General features: G+C 39.5%; 1 protein-coding gene across 1 annotated transcript in view; it reads left to right on the top strand.

Moving 5' to 3' along the window:
* PCSK2 (proprotein convertase subtilisin/kexin type 2) overlaps positions 1-20,935 on the top strand; it is a 102,545-nt gene that overhangs the window by 1,736 nt on the left and 79,874 nt on the right. Inside the window, exon 2 of the mRNA XM_058836238.1 lies at positions 16,828-16,932. Coding sequence (XP_058692221.1) covers positions 16,828-16,932 — 105 coding nt within the window. The remainder of the gene's footprint in view (positions 1-16,827; positions 16,933-20,935) is intronic.

The following is a 20,935-nucleotide window of genomic DNA, read 5'->3' as shown; positions in this document are numbered from 1 at the left end:
AGGCCTTATGAGGATAGAAGGGTATGCTCCTGCATAGCTCAATTTCTTAGGACTTTTGCTAGGTGCTTTCAAACGATCTTGTGGTCCAAGTGGGGAGGAGACAGGGAGAGAGAGAGGATTTTGTAGGATGGAGAAATGCAGCTTCTGGGCTGTTAGAATCCTCTCCCCTCTTGCATGGCTGTCCCCAGGATGCCTCAGCCCCATTAGGAGACATACAGCTTCTTCATGGAGATCAGCCCTGTGAGGAGAGGGCTGCAGGGAAGTCCCTCGGCTGTGCAGGAGGAGGGAGTACCTGCTTTCCAGGACACGGGTGTCTCTAGGAATGAAGCCCAGCAGAGCCATGTTATGTGTGGGTGTGCTCTTGGTGTGGGGCAGCAGGTGGCTGGAGTGGGTCCTGTACTCAGCACATGCTGTCTCAAGTTTTCTGGGTTATACTATCCCGATCCCTGAAAAGCTAGGAAGCTCCCCAGTCTTCCTCCCCGACTGTAAGAGGAAATAGCACCCAGCTTTCTGCAAGGCAGTAATTTCAGGCAAGAGGAAAAGTTGGTGGGGTTTGACACTTTCCTGGATGTGTTGGAGGATAATCCGTGAGAGGTTGATAGCAATCTCTGTCCTTAATGGGGTTTGGGTGGTGGTAATTGGCCGCTAATAGAAGCTTGTGCCATTTATCCAGCGGCTCCTCAGTAGTGCTGAGGAATCTCCTCTGTGTTTTGCTATCATCAGGCTTGTCTAGCAGCCTACAGTCTGCAGACTCAGCTTTCATGGCGATATCGACAGTGCAGGAGGCTGAACGTGGCCGTGTGTAGAGAAACACAGAGCTGTTAGTGGGAAACTCTCGAGGGAAAGTACTGTGTGTAGATATGCTGTCCAATGAAATATTCAAAAAATACTACCACACCTCCCCCCCCCCAGATTACATTACAAAGAGAAGTGATCTTTTAGATGCTTCAATGACACATGCTGTTTGGATGATATATTGAGTTATTTACTTAAAACAAATCCAGTTAACTTTCCCCGGATTGGAGAACAGCCATGGTCTGCAAATAATCACCTTTATTTCAGTGCAGGGACTTTCCCAGTAGGAGCACAAGAGCAGATTTCTCTTTTTTAATTGTGTGTGAATTTAAGATGGGTATGAGAAAGATTTCTTTATGCCTGTTAGGGTATCACAGATCTCTATTAACATGACTTTATGGGAGCTGTTTTTTAAATTGTGTATTTTGAGTGCACATGTTTTCTTCCCCAATAACAAGCAATCTTCGAGCAAGTGCATATTATGTTTACTTAACAGCAGATTTCTGTAGAAATGCATGAGAAAGCATTGACTTTAAGATTAATATTATGGACTGCATGATGCGATTTCTAATTGATTCTTTGGCTATGCTTCCTACCATCATTCTGAAACTACTACAAGACGTCAGGTAGGCTAAATGTGTGCTTTAAATTCAGTGCTTGATGAATTGATTAAGAAGGGCTTGGTGCTTACATAAACAGGTGCTTTTGTTTAGGTCTAGGATCCTAATGTGTCAAAAACAGTAGTCAGTTTTTCTTTAATCTTCCCTGAACGAATCCTAGATACATCTTTGTAATGCTGGTTGTGCTCTTTGATTTTTAATATTTGCAATTTTTCAATGTATTTTTACCTGCTAAAATTGATTCGATGTATTTCTGGTTAAACAGATGCTGTGATAAAACATACTTTTTTCTTAAAATGGTTGGTCTTACCATCTTTGAGCATTCAGGGGTTGTGAGAATGCCCCCCTAATATTATAAGAACTGCAAAAAGAGCAAGTTTTTGGTTTTTTTTCCCCATTTGATTTATTTGCCTCCTGGCATGGCTGTCACCAGAATACATTTCTTAATGCAGACTGAAAAAAGCTGCTTTCTGACCTTGCCTTGCAATTCTCAATTAATTCCTAACAAGGAGAGTTGGAAGATGCATTTAGAAAGGTCTTCTATTTGGAGATCAGAGTTTAGGCATCTCTTTCCATTTCATCAACAACAGCAAGACTGAGACAATCTACAAAATGCCACCATAACTAAAAGGCTAAATATTCTGCTTCTAGTGTCATTGAGGTGAAGAGTTTTAAACAATTAGCATTCAATGGCCTTGTATTGTAAAATAAGAACCATAGATTTGAAAACATGGAGAATTTTATGTTTAGGTTGCCTAAAGCTGGTCTATGTTTTCCTTGATGTATCACCTGATCCCTTATCCCTCCAAATTTTGCAAAACTCAGTCTACCTCTCACAGCTATGTCTTCTTTGCATCCTATTTTTTGCTCAGGAGGCTGCTGGTTGAGGACCAGGCTTTGTGGAACCAACCAGTAATTTCTTGATGAAACACTGTGAGCATTCAGGTTTTCTTGGTTGGTTTTTTTTTTTTTTCCTTTACATTGCATAAATACAGACTTATCAGAAGCAAATCTTAGCAGATAAAGAAGCTATATTTCTTACTGCAGCAACCCACTTCCCTGCATTTGGGCAGGAAGCCTGTGAGGTGGGAGTTGATGTGGTGTAGAAGGCAGACCAAGAGGAAGAATAATGAGTTTGCAGCCTTGGGAACGCTTTGCTGGGATTTCTGTCAGGGATCCTGAACATTTCATCCCAGGATGCACATACTAAAACCTCATAATGCCCCCCCTGTGCAAATCAACCTCTAAATCTGGAATATAGGTGTTTGCCTTGCTATTTATTTATTTATTAATTATACTTTGTGTTCTGCCTTGGATGCATAAGCGGCTCCAGGAGCAAACACTGGCTAACTTGGAGCAAACAAAAAAATCCTTGTTACTTAAATGTAATCAATTATGCAAATGAAAGCTGTAAATTATCAAGAAGAGTTGTAAATCACAGGCTCAAGCACATCCTCAAGCCAGCTCTTTCTCTACCAGAGACTCAGACTGTTGGCTGGTGGTGAGTGCTCTTTTTGAGCTATAAAATAATCACCTTGTCATATTTTACACTTGTTTGAGTGTAAAACCATAAGGTCAGTCTCCCCTACTGTAGATCCCCACTGTAATTACTTCATTACTGTTTTGAGTATGTGGTGTAGTTGTTTCTTGGCAAAACATGCAGATGAAATGTTACCTTTACAGATTTTTGGTTTTCTTCCTGAACTACAGCTCAGTAAACCCAGAGGTATGGGATTCTGGCTGTTTATGAAGCTGCCTGCATTTATAATTTTATTTATTCCATATTGTTTGGACCCATTTGTGATATAGAATGTGTTGTAGACACCTAGAAACAGCACCACAAGTGCAGTTCTTTTTTCACCTGTTTATTTTTGATGCTGCAGCCCAATGGGGAATGGGAAGTTGTTGGTTTTCATTTACATTATATTTAGTTTTGCCAGTGTCAAGGAGAAAACATCTAAGAAGTGGACAGCATTCCCTGAATGCTGTGGTCCCAGCACACCAGGACTGAATGTGCTGTGTACTAGCCTATCTCCTGCCATCTAGCCCACAGTGCCTGTCAGTCTGGGCTCTCCTTCCTTCTGCCCAGAGAGCTGTCTTGAAGATGACTCTTTCAGACTATTCCTGGGCTCTACAACATACAGATGGATGAATTGCCTCTGTGTGTTTGACCTTTGGGATCCCATATGCTGTAGCTCTGTCTGTGATCCTACTTAAAGCTCTCATTCCTCTAGGTAGGCTTTCCAGATGCTGAAAGCAGTCTGAGGCCATTATTGAGAGGGAATGTGGACATCTGTAGCTGTTAATGTCCCCAGAGTTGAATCTGTCCCTGACCTTCATCTGCAGACCTGTGCAGCTAAAGGATAGCTGCTTATTGCAAGAGTCCCCTGCTTTGAAGGCTGGGGTTTTTGCATCAGGCCAGATGGACAGATCCCACTCTCATGCCTAACCAGGCCCAGATGGTTTAGGGTACTGCAAATGAGGGAGGGCAGTTTGTTTGTAGTTTGGGTGTTCAAATCCAGATTGAAGTCTTAGACCAAAAGGAATTATCAATTCACTCCCAGATGGAAATGTTTCCTTCTGAGATCCTGTGGCATCCTTAGCATTTGTTTATTAGCAGGCAATTGGTCCCAGAGGCTGACTCTGCTGCTTGGCTCCTTCAGAAAAGGACAAAGGTGTTTGATTTTGTGTTATCTTTTTGAAAATCCAACTGTTGTGTGAAGGTGAAAGATAGCCTTCTGTCTTCTTCACAAAACATGACAGATGACAAGATACAAGACCCAACCAACTCTTAGGAAAACTTTTACTGCTGTAACTATACTGATGTGGTTAAAGTGGAGAAACAATTCCAGTGGCAGTGCTGTTACTATCAGTGTAGGAGTACTGACGTGTTTAACTCATTCCAAGTCAGAACAATATTAGCAGAAATTGAATTTCTGCTGGAGCTTTTAACAGTAAGGCCATGTTGATTTCAAAAAAGCAAACAAACAAAAGCAACAGCAACATAAGAGCTTCTAGACTACGTGGAATATAGCTACTGCTTAGTGTAGCTAAATAGAAGTTTGTGACTCTTAACCTCATCCATCTATGGAATTGTTCAATAAAAATTGATACATGCAACTCAAGTTTCAAATGCTTGTAATAAAGCAGTTACAAAATAGTTGCCAAAACGTAGGTAGAATTTATCTGGTGTGTAGTTTCCATTAGTAAGTTCTGAGAAATGTCCATGCTGGTGGAAAATTCTGTGAGCTGGAAATCATGCCAAATTATTAAAATGAATGATAAAGTCTGCCAGTTCTTATTAAAATATTATAGCTGGGAAACCCTTTTGTGCAGTCCACAGAGTGGGTGGGTAGTTTCTGTGTGAGCAGTAATAGCAAATTCAGTGCTGTAAATAGATGTGAAATTTACCTCTGTCCTGCAATGTTATTCCAGTTATCAGAACCCCTGTTCTTTTTTTTTTTTTTTCTTTTTTTTTCTTTCAACTTTTTCTGATAATTAAATGGGTCAGGTCTCTACAGGATGCTGCTGCATGGTGGCTATAAATATTGCAGTGAGCAGCCCAACACTTCCATCCATCCATGCCTCTGGCGGGAGGAAGCTGAACTGCTCAAGTATTTGTCAAAGTCTAGTGTATTGCTCTTGTAAATCAAGGTGAGCTCTGCATTTAACTCTCATAAGTTCATTGTAAAAGCAAACCCTATGCTACTGAAATGAAGATTTAATTTCAGCTCAGCAGGCTCAGGCTGTGTTTTGTGACAGAAACCACCGTCCCAGAGAGAGCTGAATTCGGTGTGTACTGTGTGAAGTTCTGTGTGGCTGTGACACACCTTTTATCATGCGGTGTGAAATACAGTTTGGTCACAGATTTATGACAGTAGCCCAGCAGTGTAACTCAGCTGCACTGGCTGTGTTCAGCAAGGACTTAAAAAAGAAATAATGAGCTTGGCCACTCTCTCCATTTATACACTGTGATTATAAATAAATAAATAGAGTAGTGATAGCTCTTTCACAAGGAGTGAACTGGGATGTTGTTCAGTATTACTTACCTTCTCAAACAAAACTTCTGTGGAAATGTTACATTCTTAACTACTTTGTCCACAGAATGCAAATGGAAATAGTGACCTCAGTGTTTATATCAAACCTGTTGGCAAATGTGTCCCAGATACTCATGATTGAACTAGATTATTTGCTTACCAGATGAATTAAATGGTAATGTCAGAGCAGCTTTCTCCAAAGAACAAATCTGTGAAAATCTGAAACCCAGCAAATATATATTTAACTATTACTATTATTATTAAGTAGAGAAATTTGCTGTTTCAGATGATTGTTGGATACCAAACTAGAACCAAAGAGGTAAATATTCTCCTTACATGGGTAGTAAAAGAGGTGTAATACAGCCTCTCCTCTCCTGATGACAGAGGATCCTTCTTTCTACCTATTCATTCTTTATGAAAAGCCAGTGAAACAGAGGAATGTGATTCTGAAATCTACTCTGTGGGTGAGTACTGTCTCTGTCACCCACTGTGCAACACCAAGTGCAGCAAAAGCTTATTTTTAAGGCTTTTAGCTGCAGCCAAGATATGGTGAATTAGCTATAACCATGACTGTTGGATTCCCATCAGTCCCAAGGGGACTTCATGCTTCCCTGTATTGATTAATTTTAGAACTGTGTTTCAACTGAATTTAGCTATTTAGAAGTTATTTTGAGCCAGTTGTAAAGTGGAACTGTCAGTTCAGAATTTGGGTGAAGTGGCAAAAATCAGAACTGGAGCACATTTGAAGATTTGGAAGAATTGACTGCTGACATTGATGGAATGATGGTCCTGGATTACATCATCATCTTTACAGCATTTCCATCTTTTGATTTTTATATTGCCATTAAAACCCCCAAATTTTGCAGGCAAATTTACTTTTCATCTCTTAACGGTAAAACCATTCAATTTCTCCTACAACTAAGATATAGTTCAGAATAGAGCCATGTCAGAAAAGTAAGTGGATTTTTTTTCTCTTTCTTTTGTTAGAGATTAAAACACTCAGTATGATTCTGTAAAATCCCTTTTTTCCCCTTCTAACTGAACATATTATTCATGTTAAATATATTGTACCTTGCTAGAGAAACTAGGTTTGCAGGCTCTAAAGGCTGAAACGCTGAGTGATTAATTAAAACTCTACATTTTCCCTGCTTGACTAATGCCACAGGAGCAAGATAACATATAAGCACATGCTGGACTGAAAACAATTTCTGCCAGCAATAAACTTCCATCATTTATTAATTGGCAGTAAAAGACTTATTTCACAGATGCCTGAAAGGTCAGTGAGGGAGGTCCTGGGAGGAAGGGTAAGAGGTGGTGTTGCTGTTTGCCTTCCTTTCTCATCATTATTGCTAGGTTTAAGTCATCCTTTTTCTTTTGTCTACCACAGAGCTCTTGACCCCACTCAGAGCAGTTGCTCCTTGTTATGAAGTGACCATTATGCTGTTGTGTCAAGAGCCAACAGGAGCTCTCTCCAGGTTGTGGTGGTGTGAGTAAAAGGATTTGCCTCTGACCTGGTCTTGTAATAATGAGGATCAACATTTGTGACTTCCTGCTAAGCAGAATCAATAAACTTTACAAAAATAAGGAGAATGACAGTGTTCCAAAGTGTTCTCTTTTCCTTGGCTGTGCTGAAAATGTTTTTCTTTAAGCTTCCTTCTCCTGCTTTTCACAAGCCTACTACCTTATGCTTAAAAAAAAAAAAAAAAAAAAAAAAAAAGAAGAAACAGTGTGACCCTTCTGTCATTTAATGTCACAGTTTTGTTTCTAATTGTTACCCATTGGCTTCTCTCCCATAAAGCACATGTTTTTCTCAAGGAACTGACTGCTTCTCTGGCAGCTGGAAGACTTTTAGTGTGGTGTAATAACAGAAACCTCTCTGTGAAGCACTTTCTATCAGCTTTTGCTTGGCAGCCTAGCATTAAACAGACACGGAGTAAAAAGGAAAGAGTAAAGGTTTTGAATTGCAAGAAAGATCAGATCTTCTTAAAGTGTCGGTAAGAGCTAGCGTCTTTGCATTAGAGTAACTTCTGTGCCTTCTTGAGTAGCTCTTGTCAGTAACCAACTAATTTTGCTCTGACTTGCTCTTATAGCTCTGCTTCATTCAAGCTTGAGTTCCTCACTGTGCTTTTAGATGCTGCATGAGCTGACCACATGCACACATGTTTATGTAGCCACTTTATGTGAACATAGACTTAAAAATAATCCTGAAGTGCCCTACTGAAAATCAGGATCTCAGTGTTTAGCAGTGTCTTGCCCCTTCTTCATCTGGGAGGTTTAAGTATGGGTAATTTGTGCCTGGGGCACACTGCATCTTAATGTTATTTTTTAAATAGCAAACTTTAGCTCATGGCTTTTATTTCTGTGTTTCTGGAGCTGAAGTGGCAGCAGGCTCCTGTGTGCCAGTCAGCCTGTTTGGTTACACGCTTAAAAGGAGAGATGGGCTGTAAATCAGGAGTGAGGCAAAGTGGCCTTTTGTGAGCAGTGCTAATAGCTGTCAGCAATATTGGTCTATCTCAGAAGTATACCGTGGCCATTTAAATTTGCAGACTCTAACTGAAGCAAAATATTTTTTGAGAGTTTTCTCTAAGGAAGATGTACTGATAGAAGAGAATTCCATCTTGTATTGCTTAAATATATTACAACATTTAACAAATATTTGTTGCTAAAGAGGTGCCTGATTGCACACAGATATATTACATGTGTAGATATACCCATTAATATATGTTTGCAGTGGCACTTGGCATTTTACAGTTAAGAGTTTCATATCACAGTCTGTAGTGCTATGCAAACATTAATTAAATTGATCCTATCAATAAATAAAATAACTAAACTAAGAGTATGTCATTTTACATGGGAGGAAACTGAAACAAGAATATTACAGCTCTAATTGCCTAAGATTCTCCTAATATAAGAAGATACTGAAACTCATGTCTTTGGAGATTTAGCATGTGCTTCATGGCTAGAGCAAATGAAGCATATGAAGCAAGAGCAAAGAGGGAAATAGCAAAGGAAATGGTCATGGGTTGAATGATTTTGGAGAGAAGATTGTTTGAGGTGTGAAAACTTTTACAGAATATTAGCATCTTGAGAGATGCTTTGAAAATACAGCAGAACATCAAAAAAGTGACAGGATACCCTGAGGAGCTCCATTGTTCCAAGCAGGAGACAGGCACTTAGAGACAAAATTTTATTCACCTCTGTTAACAGAATGTAGAACTGGCAAAGCCAATTCTGGATTACCATCCTTTTTCCCTCTTTTATTCTTACAGCACTGACTGCCTCAGGCTAAATGAGTTATGGTTAATTAACCGGGTCAAGTACTGACCAACTGTCTCTAAAGAATGTCTGGAGTCTGATTTCTACTTGTCTTCTTTTCTCATTTTTGTTTGTTTTGAGGGGGAGGATATGTTTATTCTCTTTATTTTTGGTCCTTTTTTATTGTCTTGTTTTATTTTTAGGGGGTGGTGGTATTTGTTTTGTTTTAATGGGATGGTAAAATTCTCCCAATTTGTATAAAAAATCATTTTGTGTTACACATACCTGCTTTAAGAAAATGTAATTGATTCACCTTCTGGTGAAATCGTATTTACTTAATTATTCTAAATGATGTGGATGTTTATCTGTTGTTTGTGTGGTTGTTATGGAGTTGTGTAACTGAATGATTGGAGAGGTTGTCTCCTTTTCCCAGTGGTTGATTGTTGCTGCTAAAAATGACAACACAATTGGTAGATGCTCCCAGTGATTTTTTTGGTGCTGAACTCCAGAATGTCTTCTGGTGCCCAGGGCTTGACTGAGGTGCTCTTCTTGCACACACACACACACACACACACAAACACACAAAATATTTATGTAAGAGGGCATAATGATGATTGCTCAGCCTTCACTTCAGCCTCTCAGCCAAACAATAATAATCACCTACTCCAGGTAATGACAATCTGGATTAACTCTGTCCAATTTGAGGGCTGGTTGTATAAGCAGCAGCATTCTCCTTGAAATCTGTGAAGCATGCTGCTTTCAACAGGGCATCTGGTAGAATTGATAATGGTGTTTACAGTTACTGGGGAGTAATGGATAAAACTCTCTAAACTGCACAGATCCATTCCCATAAACTAGAATAACCATTTTTAAAGTGTCAAATGGCTTCTCCAATTCACTGATAAAGCTATCAGTAAATCCAGAGTAATGTCACTGATGACTTGTCTGGCTTTATGTGCTTGCATTTCAGGTGCTCTTCAGTGACAGGCTTAGCAGTGATACAGGTACAGTAAAACCTTACACCTGTGTGATTCATTCAATTGCAGATCAAATTCCAAATATCACAAACTTGTAACCAAACCAATGGGGCAATGTTTTGTAATTGCTTGGAAGCACTGGGTGGGGTAATGTAACAACAAAAGTGATGGGAAATTGAGACCAGCCATTTAGTATCAGAATTGATCTACCTGAGCAGCAGTGCTTCTCTTACAGACTGCAGAGTGAAAGAGCTCCTGGGGCTCAGCTCAGCTTGTATTTTAACATGGCCACCTCAGATAAGTGAGGTGAATCATGCCTTGAAAGGGCCTCTTTTTCTTTTGCCATGAATTGTACAGGGCATTCAGATGTGTTTTTCCAATTCCATGTGGAAATACTGGACATGGAAGTGTAATAGCAATCCACAGCTGGTTCAGTTTCTTTCATTTACTTCCAGGTTTTTATTAAACACCTCATGTCCAGCTGTTGAGGAGACTGTTTAACCTTGTTCTTGCTGCATGCAAGAGGGACTAGGCAGAAGGCTTTGTTTTATCCTTTTGGATAAAATAAAATCCAAAGGGATGTATTCTACAAAGTCTTTGGACATCGCTTTTGACTTTAGAGTTTCTAGAGGAAAAGATATTTTGCTGTGGGGGTGAGGAAACCTCTCGGAAGCCATTGGAAACTACTTCCTCTGGCTTGAGAAGACGTAATAGAACTTTTTAAGCAGGGTTGCTGTGTTCTTACAGGATAACCACTATTCTAAGTAACAGTAACAGGTGGCCTTGTTATCATGTTAATATTTCCAATATTTGCTTAAAATATTGTTTGTTAAATAATAAATACAAATACACAATTTATTTACAATATTACAATTGACTTTTATATCTCTCTACTTAGTTTTGGTCCCTTCTTATACCAACTGTCGCTGGTTCCTTTAAGAGATGGTTGGATATTTATATGAAACAGACAACACATGAAAATGTCTAAGTCAGGCATTTATGAATTAATTTGTAAGAGAATGTTTCACTTTGTGTTGATGAATTGATTTCACAAGGATGATCTGATGATGTTTTAATATGAAATGTACCCTTTATGAGTGTTGAAGCTATGACTAGAACACCTCCACCTGCCAGATTTGCCAAGAGAAGCAGATTAGACTTTAGGGAGGCAGGTGGCAAAGACACAGGTACAGTGAGAACTGAGCCAGGAAGACTGAATCATAGCACTTAGACCTGGGCCTGACCGTGCCAGCGTTTGGGGCTGTTTGGAGCTTGTGCAGAACCCTGGCTCCACCTGAGATCCTTATTTTGAGCCTTCACAGTAATTATATCACATAAAGGAGGAAATGTCAAATCCTTGCCAGGGGCCATGGGGACACAGTAGACTGGATTTCATGTTGGGTGATCTCTGGTGCAGCTTTAGTCCTCTGTGCTATTTCACATTTCTCTACCAATGTTTGAATTAATCCTTTCGTGTTTGTGCTTTGTTCTGTGTCATTTCCGTGCCCGAGGCTGCCTGTGTTTCTAGCTAACTCCTCTCTTACATGGCCCTTGTCCCTTAAGTGAGTGAGTGCTTTTGACTTCAGACTTGGCTCCCATCTATGTATTTAAAGGCAAAATGATTTCTAATGCTAATTGGAGTGAGGTAAAATTAAAGAGTTTAAAAACTCATATTGAATATTTATAAGCATCCTCAGTGCATTTGGTGAAACTGGGATGAAAAGGTTTCTAATTTCTGCTGCGAGGTACTTTTGTGCTTCACTTACAATGGTAACTGAAGGTGTGAGGCCTGTAGGGCCTGTGAAGGCTCCAAATACATTTATTTGTACTGGATTTAGGTCATATTTTCTGATGGTGTAATTACTGAGTAGTAATGGGATGAAAGAGCTCACCTGTGCCAATTTATGGTTCCTTTTGAAAGTCAGGAGTCATGCTCGAGCAGTGCTTGGACTCTGTGGGGAGAGGTGTTTTGTGTCATACTTCTTAAAAAAGAAAAAAATTAAATTATTATTTGGGGGATGGGTATATTTCTTTTCCTTTAGCCCCAGTGTTTGTTTGAACTCTCACATCCATGGCCACATATTCATACTAACACAGGCAAGGAGCTCTGGGGAGGGTCTTTGTCAGCCTGGCTGAATGAGGGCTTTCTGTGAATCCCATTCACTGACAGATCCATTTATGCTGATTTTAGTGACCAGAAAAGACAGAAACTTGCTATAAATTGCCCTTTGCTTGTATTTATAAATGATTTTGCTCAAAAGAAAGTTGTTGCAGACTGTTGTCCCAATTAGTAACTTGGAAGAAGAACCTTAACAAAAGATTAAAGTAAACTAGTTTTAGAATATTACAGTACTGGGGAGAAATAATTGGAAATGATGCATAAAAGCCATCAGTGTGCTGTAGGAATTCTGCATTATGTGAAACAGTGTGAAAGGCAGTATGGGAAGGCTGGGCAGAGATAGTTCCCATTAAAACAAGAAAGGGCAATCCAGGTTGTTCTTAAGCTTTTTGTGGGCACCATAATACATGTAGAGCTCTGTACTGAGCCAGTAAAACACGATGTTAAAGATAAGGAGCCAGTAAAATTTATATTAAAGATAAGCCTTCGAACCAATGTTCTTTATTTTTGCATTGTATATTACCTCTTAAAACTAGTGACAGGCTGTGAATGCTGAACCTCTCCCTGAGAGCCAGATAAAGTATTGTTGCCACTGGCTTCTTTATTTGATATTGGTATTTTCTGAAGAATTTATTGCTGCTTCATAATACCTTGGCTTTTCTGGTCAGGTGATGCTGATGCTTGTTTTCAGTGTTAGTTCTGCCCAAGGTGGTCTCAGTTGCTGCAGTTTTAGAATGAGGAACAGTGTCTGATTTTAGTCTTTCTGTGGCTTTTCTTTAAACTTCTGCACTGCTTTGCAGTTGATATTGATTTCCTTTGTTTTGTGACAGGCAGAACTGCAACTGGTGTCACTGTGCATATTGTTCAAGGCAAGAAAGAAGGGCAGTTTGATTTTCTCTGTCAAGTAGACAAGGTGGGATGGGAGCCATCAGCTCTGAGGGAACTGTGTGTGCTGCCCCATCCTAGATGGGGTGTCTCCGAGGAACAGACTACTTTATTACTTGATTTTTCTTTCTCAGAGCAGTTGAGGGCTCAGCAGTGGACTGTCTTTTTCTCCCTTTCAAGGCTGGGGAATGCCTGGGCCTGGCAGGGGAGAATTGTAGTGTTTACAGCCCTCCTTCCCAGCAGTGGCATCTCAGAGTCACTCCCTTTCCTTTCTGGGGAGAGGCTGTAAGGAGGAGAGTGCAGAAAGGTGGAGAATCACGAATTTAACTTACTTATTTTTCTTTCAGTAATAATTACACTTCAACTTCTGTGGTTCAGCAGCAGCCTGAGAAGTAGCTAAGATATCTCAGTTGAATTGGTGCTAAAACTGTGGGTAATATGAAACTTTTCCTGCTTCTTTCTATACCAAATGGTACATCCTAGCCGTTTTCATAGAATCATGGATTGTTAAGGTTGGAAAAGACCCTAAGATCATCAAGTCTATTTTGTTTTCAGTTAAGCCTCTTCCATTGAAAGTCTTTCCTGAATTTAGTTGATCACTGAATTTTTAAAAGTTATTTTCTGGTTCACATCCTTCAGGAAAAAGGTTAAACACATTTCGTCTTTGCTTCAGAAAGTGTTACTAAAAACCACAAGGAGGCTGCAAATATGAAGAAAGGGAGGAGACAGGTGGATATAAAATGTTTTGCTCTACTTGCTGTTTTGTATTTGTGATTCTGGCTTTGCTTGTATGTATTTTTCACCAGTACTTTTATACAAATATTACGAGTAATGAAGTGCTTATAATTCCTGAGATTCTGAAAGTCGTGCCTTGTAATGGACAATATTTATACATCAAGGCAGTAAGTAGGCCCATTTCTTATTCTAAATAATCCTCCTCACTTGAATGTTAAAGTGCTTTCCAGTAATTAGTTATCTTAATTGCTAATTTTTTTTGAGGGCAGGAAGCTTTGCTTTTGTCTTACAAAAAGAACCTGAGCCACCAGGCTGAGTGCATTATTGTTCCATGGTACATGCTGAGCCTGCTGCTGCCAGAATAGGAATTTTACTCCATAAAAATTCCAGCCTTACCGCTTCAATATTACAGAGCAGATACTGCTGATAACATTCTGGAGTCTTTAACAGATCTGTTTTCATTTCACTTCATTATTTGCACTGTTCATTTCACTATTTGCTCCTTTGCTGTAGCTCCAAATCAAAAGAGCCTTCCTGGAGTGGCTGATAGTGGGAATGCAAATCCTGCTGTGAGCTACCTGTGCTCTCCATTTGGTTGCAGCCAAGAAGTTACTGGCCTGGTAGCAGGAGTCCCTCAGAATTGGAAGTTTCAGTCTTTTTTTTTTTTTTTTTGTGGTATTCACAGATCTCAGTGCAAAATCCTCATCAAAGCTTGACATTTTAGGCCCTTTCCCTGGTGTCTGATTTCTCCCACACGTATGTTCATTGATTTCGAGGATTTACTGCATAGTTTGGGTTCTTCCTGAAAATTGCTTGGTTTCTGCTAGTAATTATTTACAACCCACAGTGCTGGATCACATAATCTTTCAGGTATTGCTTCACTGAGCTGCCTTCCTGCGTGTCCTCCTCTAGGTTTAATTGATCCTGCGTGAAAAAACCGTGTGAACCATAAAATATCCGAGTTCCTCGAAGATTACTGGGATAATACTGTGGAAAGAGTGGAATAATCTTGGTCAATCTTATTTGTGGCCTTGTCCATAAATCTGGTCATTGTTGTATTAACTGTAATTTCTTATGGTCAAACTTGAATACACCAGCTTTAAGAGGTTACTGTATACAATGCTGTATCATGCTAAGAGGTACCAGAAACTAACCTTATATGTAAAATAAACAGCAAATATCTGTTATATATTTCCAGACATCTTCAAAATTGCTTAGTCTAATCCTTAATGGAAGAACATCAAGATCAATATTTGACTGGATTTGATTTCAATGGTTGATACTGAAATAAAAGGAAGAAAAGTAAGCCTGATTTCACAGAGAGAATTCGAGGTTTAATTGGGCCACAGACAGCAAAGGATGGTAATGGATAGCACACCAGGATGGATTTTAACTAATCTGCATATTTAGATTTTTTTTCCCCCTGCATGTTTTTGAGGCATAGAGTAATGTATCCAATGTGGGGGAAGGCCCTTTTCCTGGAGAGCCAGATCTATTACTAAACTCTGGATTATGTAAATACCTGATCACCTGGTTGATAAAGATGTCAGATACAAGTTTAAATGTGAATCTGCTTTTTAAAACAATTACCTAAACCCAGACAGAATTTGAGCTTTCAGAGCTCTGACTCAGGATATATACAAAGTGCAGGAGACTTTTGTGGCCTCTACTGTGAGCTTTCATAGCCTTCTTTCTCCTTCTACCTCAGCTGTTACATTTTTCACAGGTGTAGGGAGCTGAAGTTAAATATCCTGATTATTCGCCCAGAAAAGCTCTCCAGTCAGCCATGCAGATCAGCTCCAGGGAACCATAATGATTTTGATGAAATCTCTTTAACCTTTTATAAATACTTTAAAAGAGGTCTTTTTATCAGAACAGAATAATTTTGATTTTTTTTTTTTTTAAGTTACTTCACATTTATGTATCCTACAGAATGGAACTTTAACATGAAAATTAAATGCTTTCATTTCAGTGATAGTAAATGTTTCAATTAACATTAAAAGTTACTTTAAAGAAGAAGAAAACCCAAACTTGAATACTCATTTTTGTAATGACCAGATTTTAAACTTTCAGAATTTGCTATGTTCTATTTCCACACTGCTTCCCATGTATAGTAAAATATGTTTGTGGAAGTGATAGATTGACTGAAATGGGACATAATTTCATGGAACATAATTTATGTTTGTGCACTGCATATACCTGTATACAGGAACAGAATCTGTTTTATGGCAGCATGATGCTTCTACCTGTATTCAGCTCAGGTTTTCTTAACATTGTTTCTATCTAGACATCAGCCTTGGTATTTCAGTAAGGAACTTTGAACTCCTGCTAAGATGTTTATGTTGTCATGAAGTATAGATAATAAAAAGTAGAGGAACAGGCTGTCATAGCTGTTCTAGAATATCTCTTTTAAAAAGGTGTTTTACATGCAGTGTAGTTGAACCTTTGAAGTTGAAATATTCACAGCATTAATGTTCCCAACCATTTTTTTCAACTTTTGCAAGAACAAGCTTAGTTTAAAAATGTGCAGTTACTTGCTTAGATTTAAATGTTCAACTGGAATGTCGCTATTAAGTTCAAATTGGGAAAGAAGGGATCATTTGAGCTTGAGGTGGAGCTTCCTAATCAGGTGCTGGAAGTGGGATGCTCTTCTCCTAACATTATGTCTTTTAGCCTTTTAAAAGATAATTGTCTAGTAGCCTTCCAGTTGCTCTCTGCCAGTCCTGAGGAGAAAAATGCATTTAATAATGGGAAGCCTTCCAGAGGTGTTTGCTTGCTCCTTAAATGTCTTGAACATTAAAGGTGCAGAACACTGTTCCCACGTGAACACTGAGCTGCCTGTTTTCTTAATATGCTTTGTATGTTCCATGCTGGGGTGCACAGAAGAAATTCCAAGTATCTTATGTTTCTGAAAGTGGAAATCTCTCTGCTTCCTGCCTTCCATCTTACGGTGTCAGTTTGGATATGTTACAGAAGCTTAGCAAAGCATTTATGTAAGGCCCTCTTAGTGAGGGGTGCTCTCTGGAGTTTCAAATATTTTGTAATTAATTTTGTTCTTTTATTCTGTCTTTTTCAGGAAATAGGGAATGCTTCCTTTTGTGATTTGGGGTGCCCATCAGAAATAGTGGCACTGTTGACCTTAAATGTAAGGTGGAAAGAGTACCAAGTGTATGCAAGTGAAGTTATGCACTGTAAGCCTGTAGCAAACAACTTTAATGCTGCTGGGTGCACTTCTCAAAAATAACTTAGTGGCATTCTCAAGAGTGATTTGGGCTCTTTGGTATAACTCCTCACAAATCTTGTAGATTCCTGAATCACTTCATAAGTAGAAGTTCTTTTTTTTAACCTTATTTACAGCCAATAGCTTCATGATTTTTTTTTTTTTCCCTCTCTCTCTTCCTCAGCTCCCTTTTTTAGAATCTGGATACTTTTTTTATCACAATGGTCTTGGTAAAGCCAGGAGAAGACGCAGCCTTCAACACAAGCTTCGTCTGGAAAAGGACTCCAGGGTAAGTGTTTCATCATTATGTGCAGCTGTTATGTTTTCTTTGTGACACAGACAATATTTTTGAGATCAGGGTGATGATCAAATCTGTGGCTATGATTATGGGTTTTTTTCCCCCCCATGTTTCAAGCTTGGTGGCTTCTGTATGCACACACTTCCCAAACAGCCTCAGCTTTTATTTTTATTTCACTGTTAGTCATACATTCTCTGAGGTGTATCCTCTCTCCAGTAAGACTCAGTGATGCCGTAGTCTCCAGGACATCTCTGTGCACTCTGTAATGTGGGAAGAAGCCATCTGAGGTACATCTCCTGTTTGTCCACTCTGTGAATCCTGCTACCCATGGGTTATTCAGCCCTGAATTGTGGTATGGATGGCAGCACTTTCTCAGCAATCACCACAGATGGATGCCCTTCTTCTCAGGGAATAGTATAAACACCAGTTACTAGAGGAGTGTCAAACTTGAGTAGTTCTTTTAGAGGCTCTTGATTGCAGTCTACAAATGGTGTGCTCAGTTTCCAGAAGCATAAACCTTTCAAACAGGAGAAAAAGGCCCCTTTTGTGGAAGGCTATGAGCTGGCACTGACAAATTATTTTTCCTTATATGCAGAGTTTTTGCACCAGTTTAATACTGGGCTGAAGTTGGACCAGGTAGCATAAAAAATGTATTTACTGCCCAAAGAAGGTAGGTTGGCCTGAGGAATGGTATCATGATAGCAAATAGATTATTTTTTAATCCTTCAGTAAGGTTTCAATTCACTGCACTGTGAAGAGAGGGAAACAATTTTATTCCAGACAGAATGCGATTGCCAGATTTGTGTTATTGGAACACCCATGACAGTGAAACACTTGAGCAGGAAGAAGAGGAAAATAGGTTAAATAAGATCATAATTGTTGTTGTGACACCAGAGCAATCAAGGACTGATGAATTCCCAGCTTAATTTTCCTGCTTCTGCAGAAATTTCAAGTGATTCCAGGCCCAGGTTGAGCTAGGGTGCCCATGGCTGGTCACTTTTGTGGTTGAGAGCTTTGTGAGAGAACCACACAGGTTCCAGGTGCTGCCTGCCCCATTACTCTGTCCTAAGATGCTGATTGCTCTAGGGCACCTCTTTCTGGTCCCCTTCTCTAAAGGGAAACCAGATACAGGTGAGGGGTTACGAGGCAGAGACATCCAACCTGCCTTGAACAGAAATTCAGAGGCTTCTGTTGTTTTGTTTACTAAGCAGGGATCAGAGAGTAAATTACTGGGGAAAATCTAAAATTAGTAGGTACTAAACCAAATGTCCTGAGATGTTTTTTCTGTCTGTGAACCACCCAATCTTATAAAGTCATTTATGAGAAAATGCATGAGAAAATTTAAAAGAAAAAGCACACAAGTCAGAATGTTGGAAAGTAGTGGCTGGGTACAGTCACTGTACAGAGTCATTCCATATGCTCTTTGAAAATAAATGTTTCTGTAAGTCTCTGAAAGTTTTACAAATACCTGTGATATTTGTATGGAACCACCAGTTCTCACTGCAGCCTGATATTACATGTCTGAGCACTCCTGGACTAATTCCAGACTGGCTCTTGCACTGATACCTCTAGACTAAGTGTCTGCACTGCTGTTAAGAACAGCTTAAGTGAATCTACCTTCTTGTTCAGAGATGTTCCCTTTTGTAGTCATCTGATATTTGCACTTTCTATACTCTCAATTTGCTTCTGTCACATGCAGTGAAATCTCATTTTTCCTGATAATCTCCACCTCATCCTGGTACTGCATACCAATGGCTCCCTCCTTTGATTTCAGGGGATAAAGCTGTGTTTAAATAACTGAGAGTATTTCCCACGTGAGGAAAAGAATGACCCCGGGTGAATTCTGACTTCGTGGTTTGCACTGGAAAATGGAAGGGGGATGAAGCAGTGTTTCATTTCCACATGTAACATGGCATTTTCTCATCTAGCCTGTCCTGTTGAATAGTCCTTGAGCTCTAATGATCCTGTATAGGTCAGTTGTTCTATGTAATACAGTTTGAGAGCAATTAAAATCATTATTCTTATCTCCCTTCTTTTCTATGCGAAGTTTCTTTTCTATGTGAAGCCATAAAAATTCCTGTCATTTTGTGTATAAATGGAAACATGAGTTGTGTTGACAGTACTTAATTTCAAACTCTAAAAGTAATTTCTAAACGTAATGGCAGCTTTCTAGACAGTTTATCATCAATTTTACTTAGCAACAAATGTCAGCACTGTCATGGTTAATATGTTAATGCATGAAGCCAAGAATAAAATGTTCCTGATTTCAGGCTAGCCAGGAATAAAAACCTTCAACCACAGGGCTATAAAAATCTCTCAGGAGCTGTTATGGTAAATGCTGTTGCAAAAAGTTGCTTGGCCCTACCCAAATGTGAGAAAGTGGGCTGCACTTACTCTGTATACTTTTCACTTTTAAGGATGTTACAATGCCTAGCTAATTTTAGTTACTAGCTGAAAAACAGCACAGATGTTAACTCAATTAATTAATTTTTTTAATCAGGTAAGTCTCTTGAGGATCCATGTCAGTTTTTCAGAAGTCTAAGATAGATGACACAGCACTATGCAAACAGGTTACTGCATCATTTCCATGATCTCCAGGTCTTTTAAAATGCTCAAAAATGCTTTGTTGTGCAAAATTTACTTTTATGTTTGAACCAAAATAATTTGGAGCTATGCTAAAAACATTACAGCAGCTAAGTGATAAGCATCACTGCAGTCAAGGGGGTGGGAAGGGAACATTATTAAATTCCTAGAAATCCAGCAAGAACTAATCTTTGTTTTGAAGGACCATCTCGAATACAATGGTTTTAACATTTTTTAATAGATTCATATCACTGAAGCAGTTCTGGCAGTGGATGAAGAAGGTACATGTAGTGTTGTCACATAGTGTGCTGTCCTGTGGAACTGTTCAAGAAAAAAAGTGCAGGTGCATGAGGCACTGTGGCTTTTGCTGTCAGTACTGTCCTGTCAGGCATCCTTTCTGTCAAGGTGGCAAATTCCACAGTGAGCTGAACTGCTTCAAATGGAGACTGTTTTGTTATTTAAATTACATTATCCGAGGTACAGAGAAGCTTCCAGGAGAGGTTTGCTTTGACTCTTCTGCGTCAGTTGCAAATTTCTGTGATTTCCAGGTGCACTTCTGTTCTGTTATTTTAGCTTATATACCTTTGGTGCCAAATAAATTGTGGGGAGGGATTCCCTTTACCACTTTCACATCTTTAAGCTGGAATTCTTAATGAGCTAAGACATAACAGCAACATCTCCAGCATTCTTCATGTGAAATTGCATTTTTGTGTGCCTTTATCTGTTTATAGCAGAAATGTCTCAGACCAAAAGTCATTAGGCTTTTTTGACGTTGGAAGACTTCATTTAAGGGGCTGCAGACAGGAAAGTATCCCTTGCCATGACCCATGGACACAGAAAGCTGTGAGGAGCCACAGTAGTATGGGACCAGGCATCAGTGTAAATGTTAAGAGAGAATAAGTGAGACAGGCTGGAGCAAAAGCCCAGAGTCAGTGAGAAGGTTGAGGGATCTGGTTTTGGAGGAGCCCAGAAGCTGAGTGAGACATGTGTTGGCTGGAGAGACTGGAGACGAGGTATCCACAGTGACATCAAAATGTGCAGCTGCCTAAAGTGTACATCACAGTCTCAGAGCAAGGGGAGCCTTCCCTGTGAGCAAGGGGAAATACAGCTTCTGTAAGAGCAAACTTTGCTTTTAATAATGAGGACCAGTGGTATGGGATTGCCCTGGAAAAGAGAATCAGAAATATGGAGATACTTCATATTGCCTTGTTTGTTAGTACGGTAGAGGCAGGATGGGAAATGGAGTCCTCTCCTGCTCCACCACAGCTAAAACAAAACAAAACCATGGGATTTGATTCTGTCATGGGCTGATGCTGGCTGGATGCCAGGTGCCTGCCAATTCACTTTGTCACTCCCCAGTGGGACAGGGGAGAGAAAAATGTAATGGAGGGTTCATGTGTTGCAGTAAGGA

Source organism: Poecile atricapillus, chromosome 3, assembly GCF_030490865.1.
Source record: "Poecile atricapillus isolate bPoeAtr1 chromosome 3, bPoeAtr1.hap1, whole genome shotgun sequence".
NCBI lineage: Eukaryota > Metazoa > Chordata > Aves > Passeriformes > Paridae > Poecile > Poecile atricapillus.
This window is presented reverse-complemented; position numbering and strand designations above follow the sequence as displayed.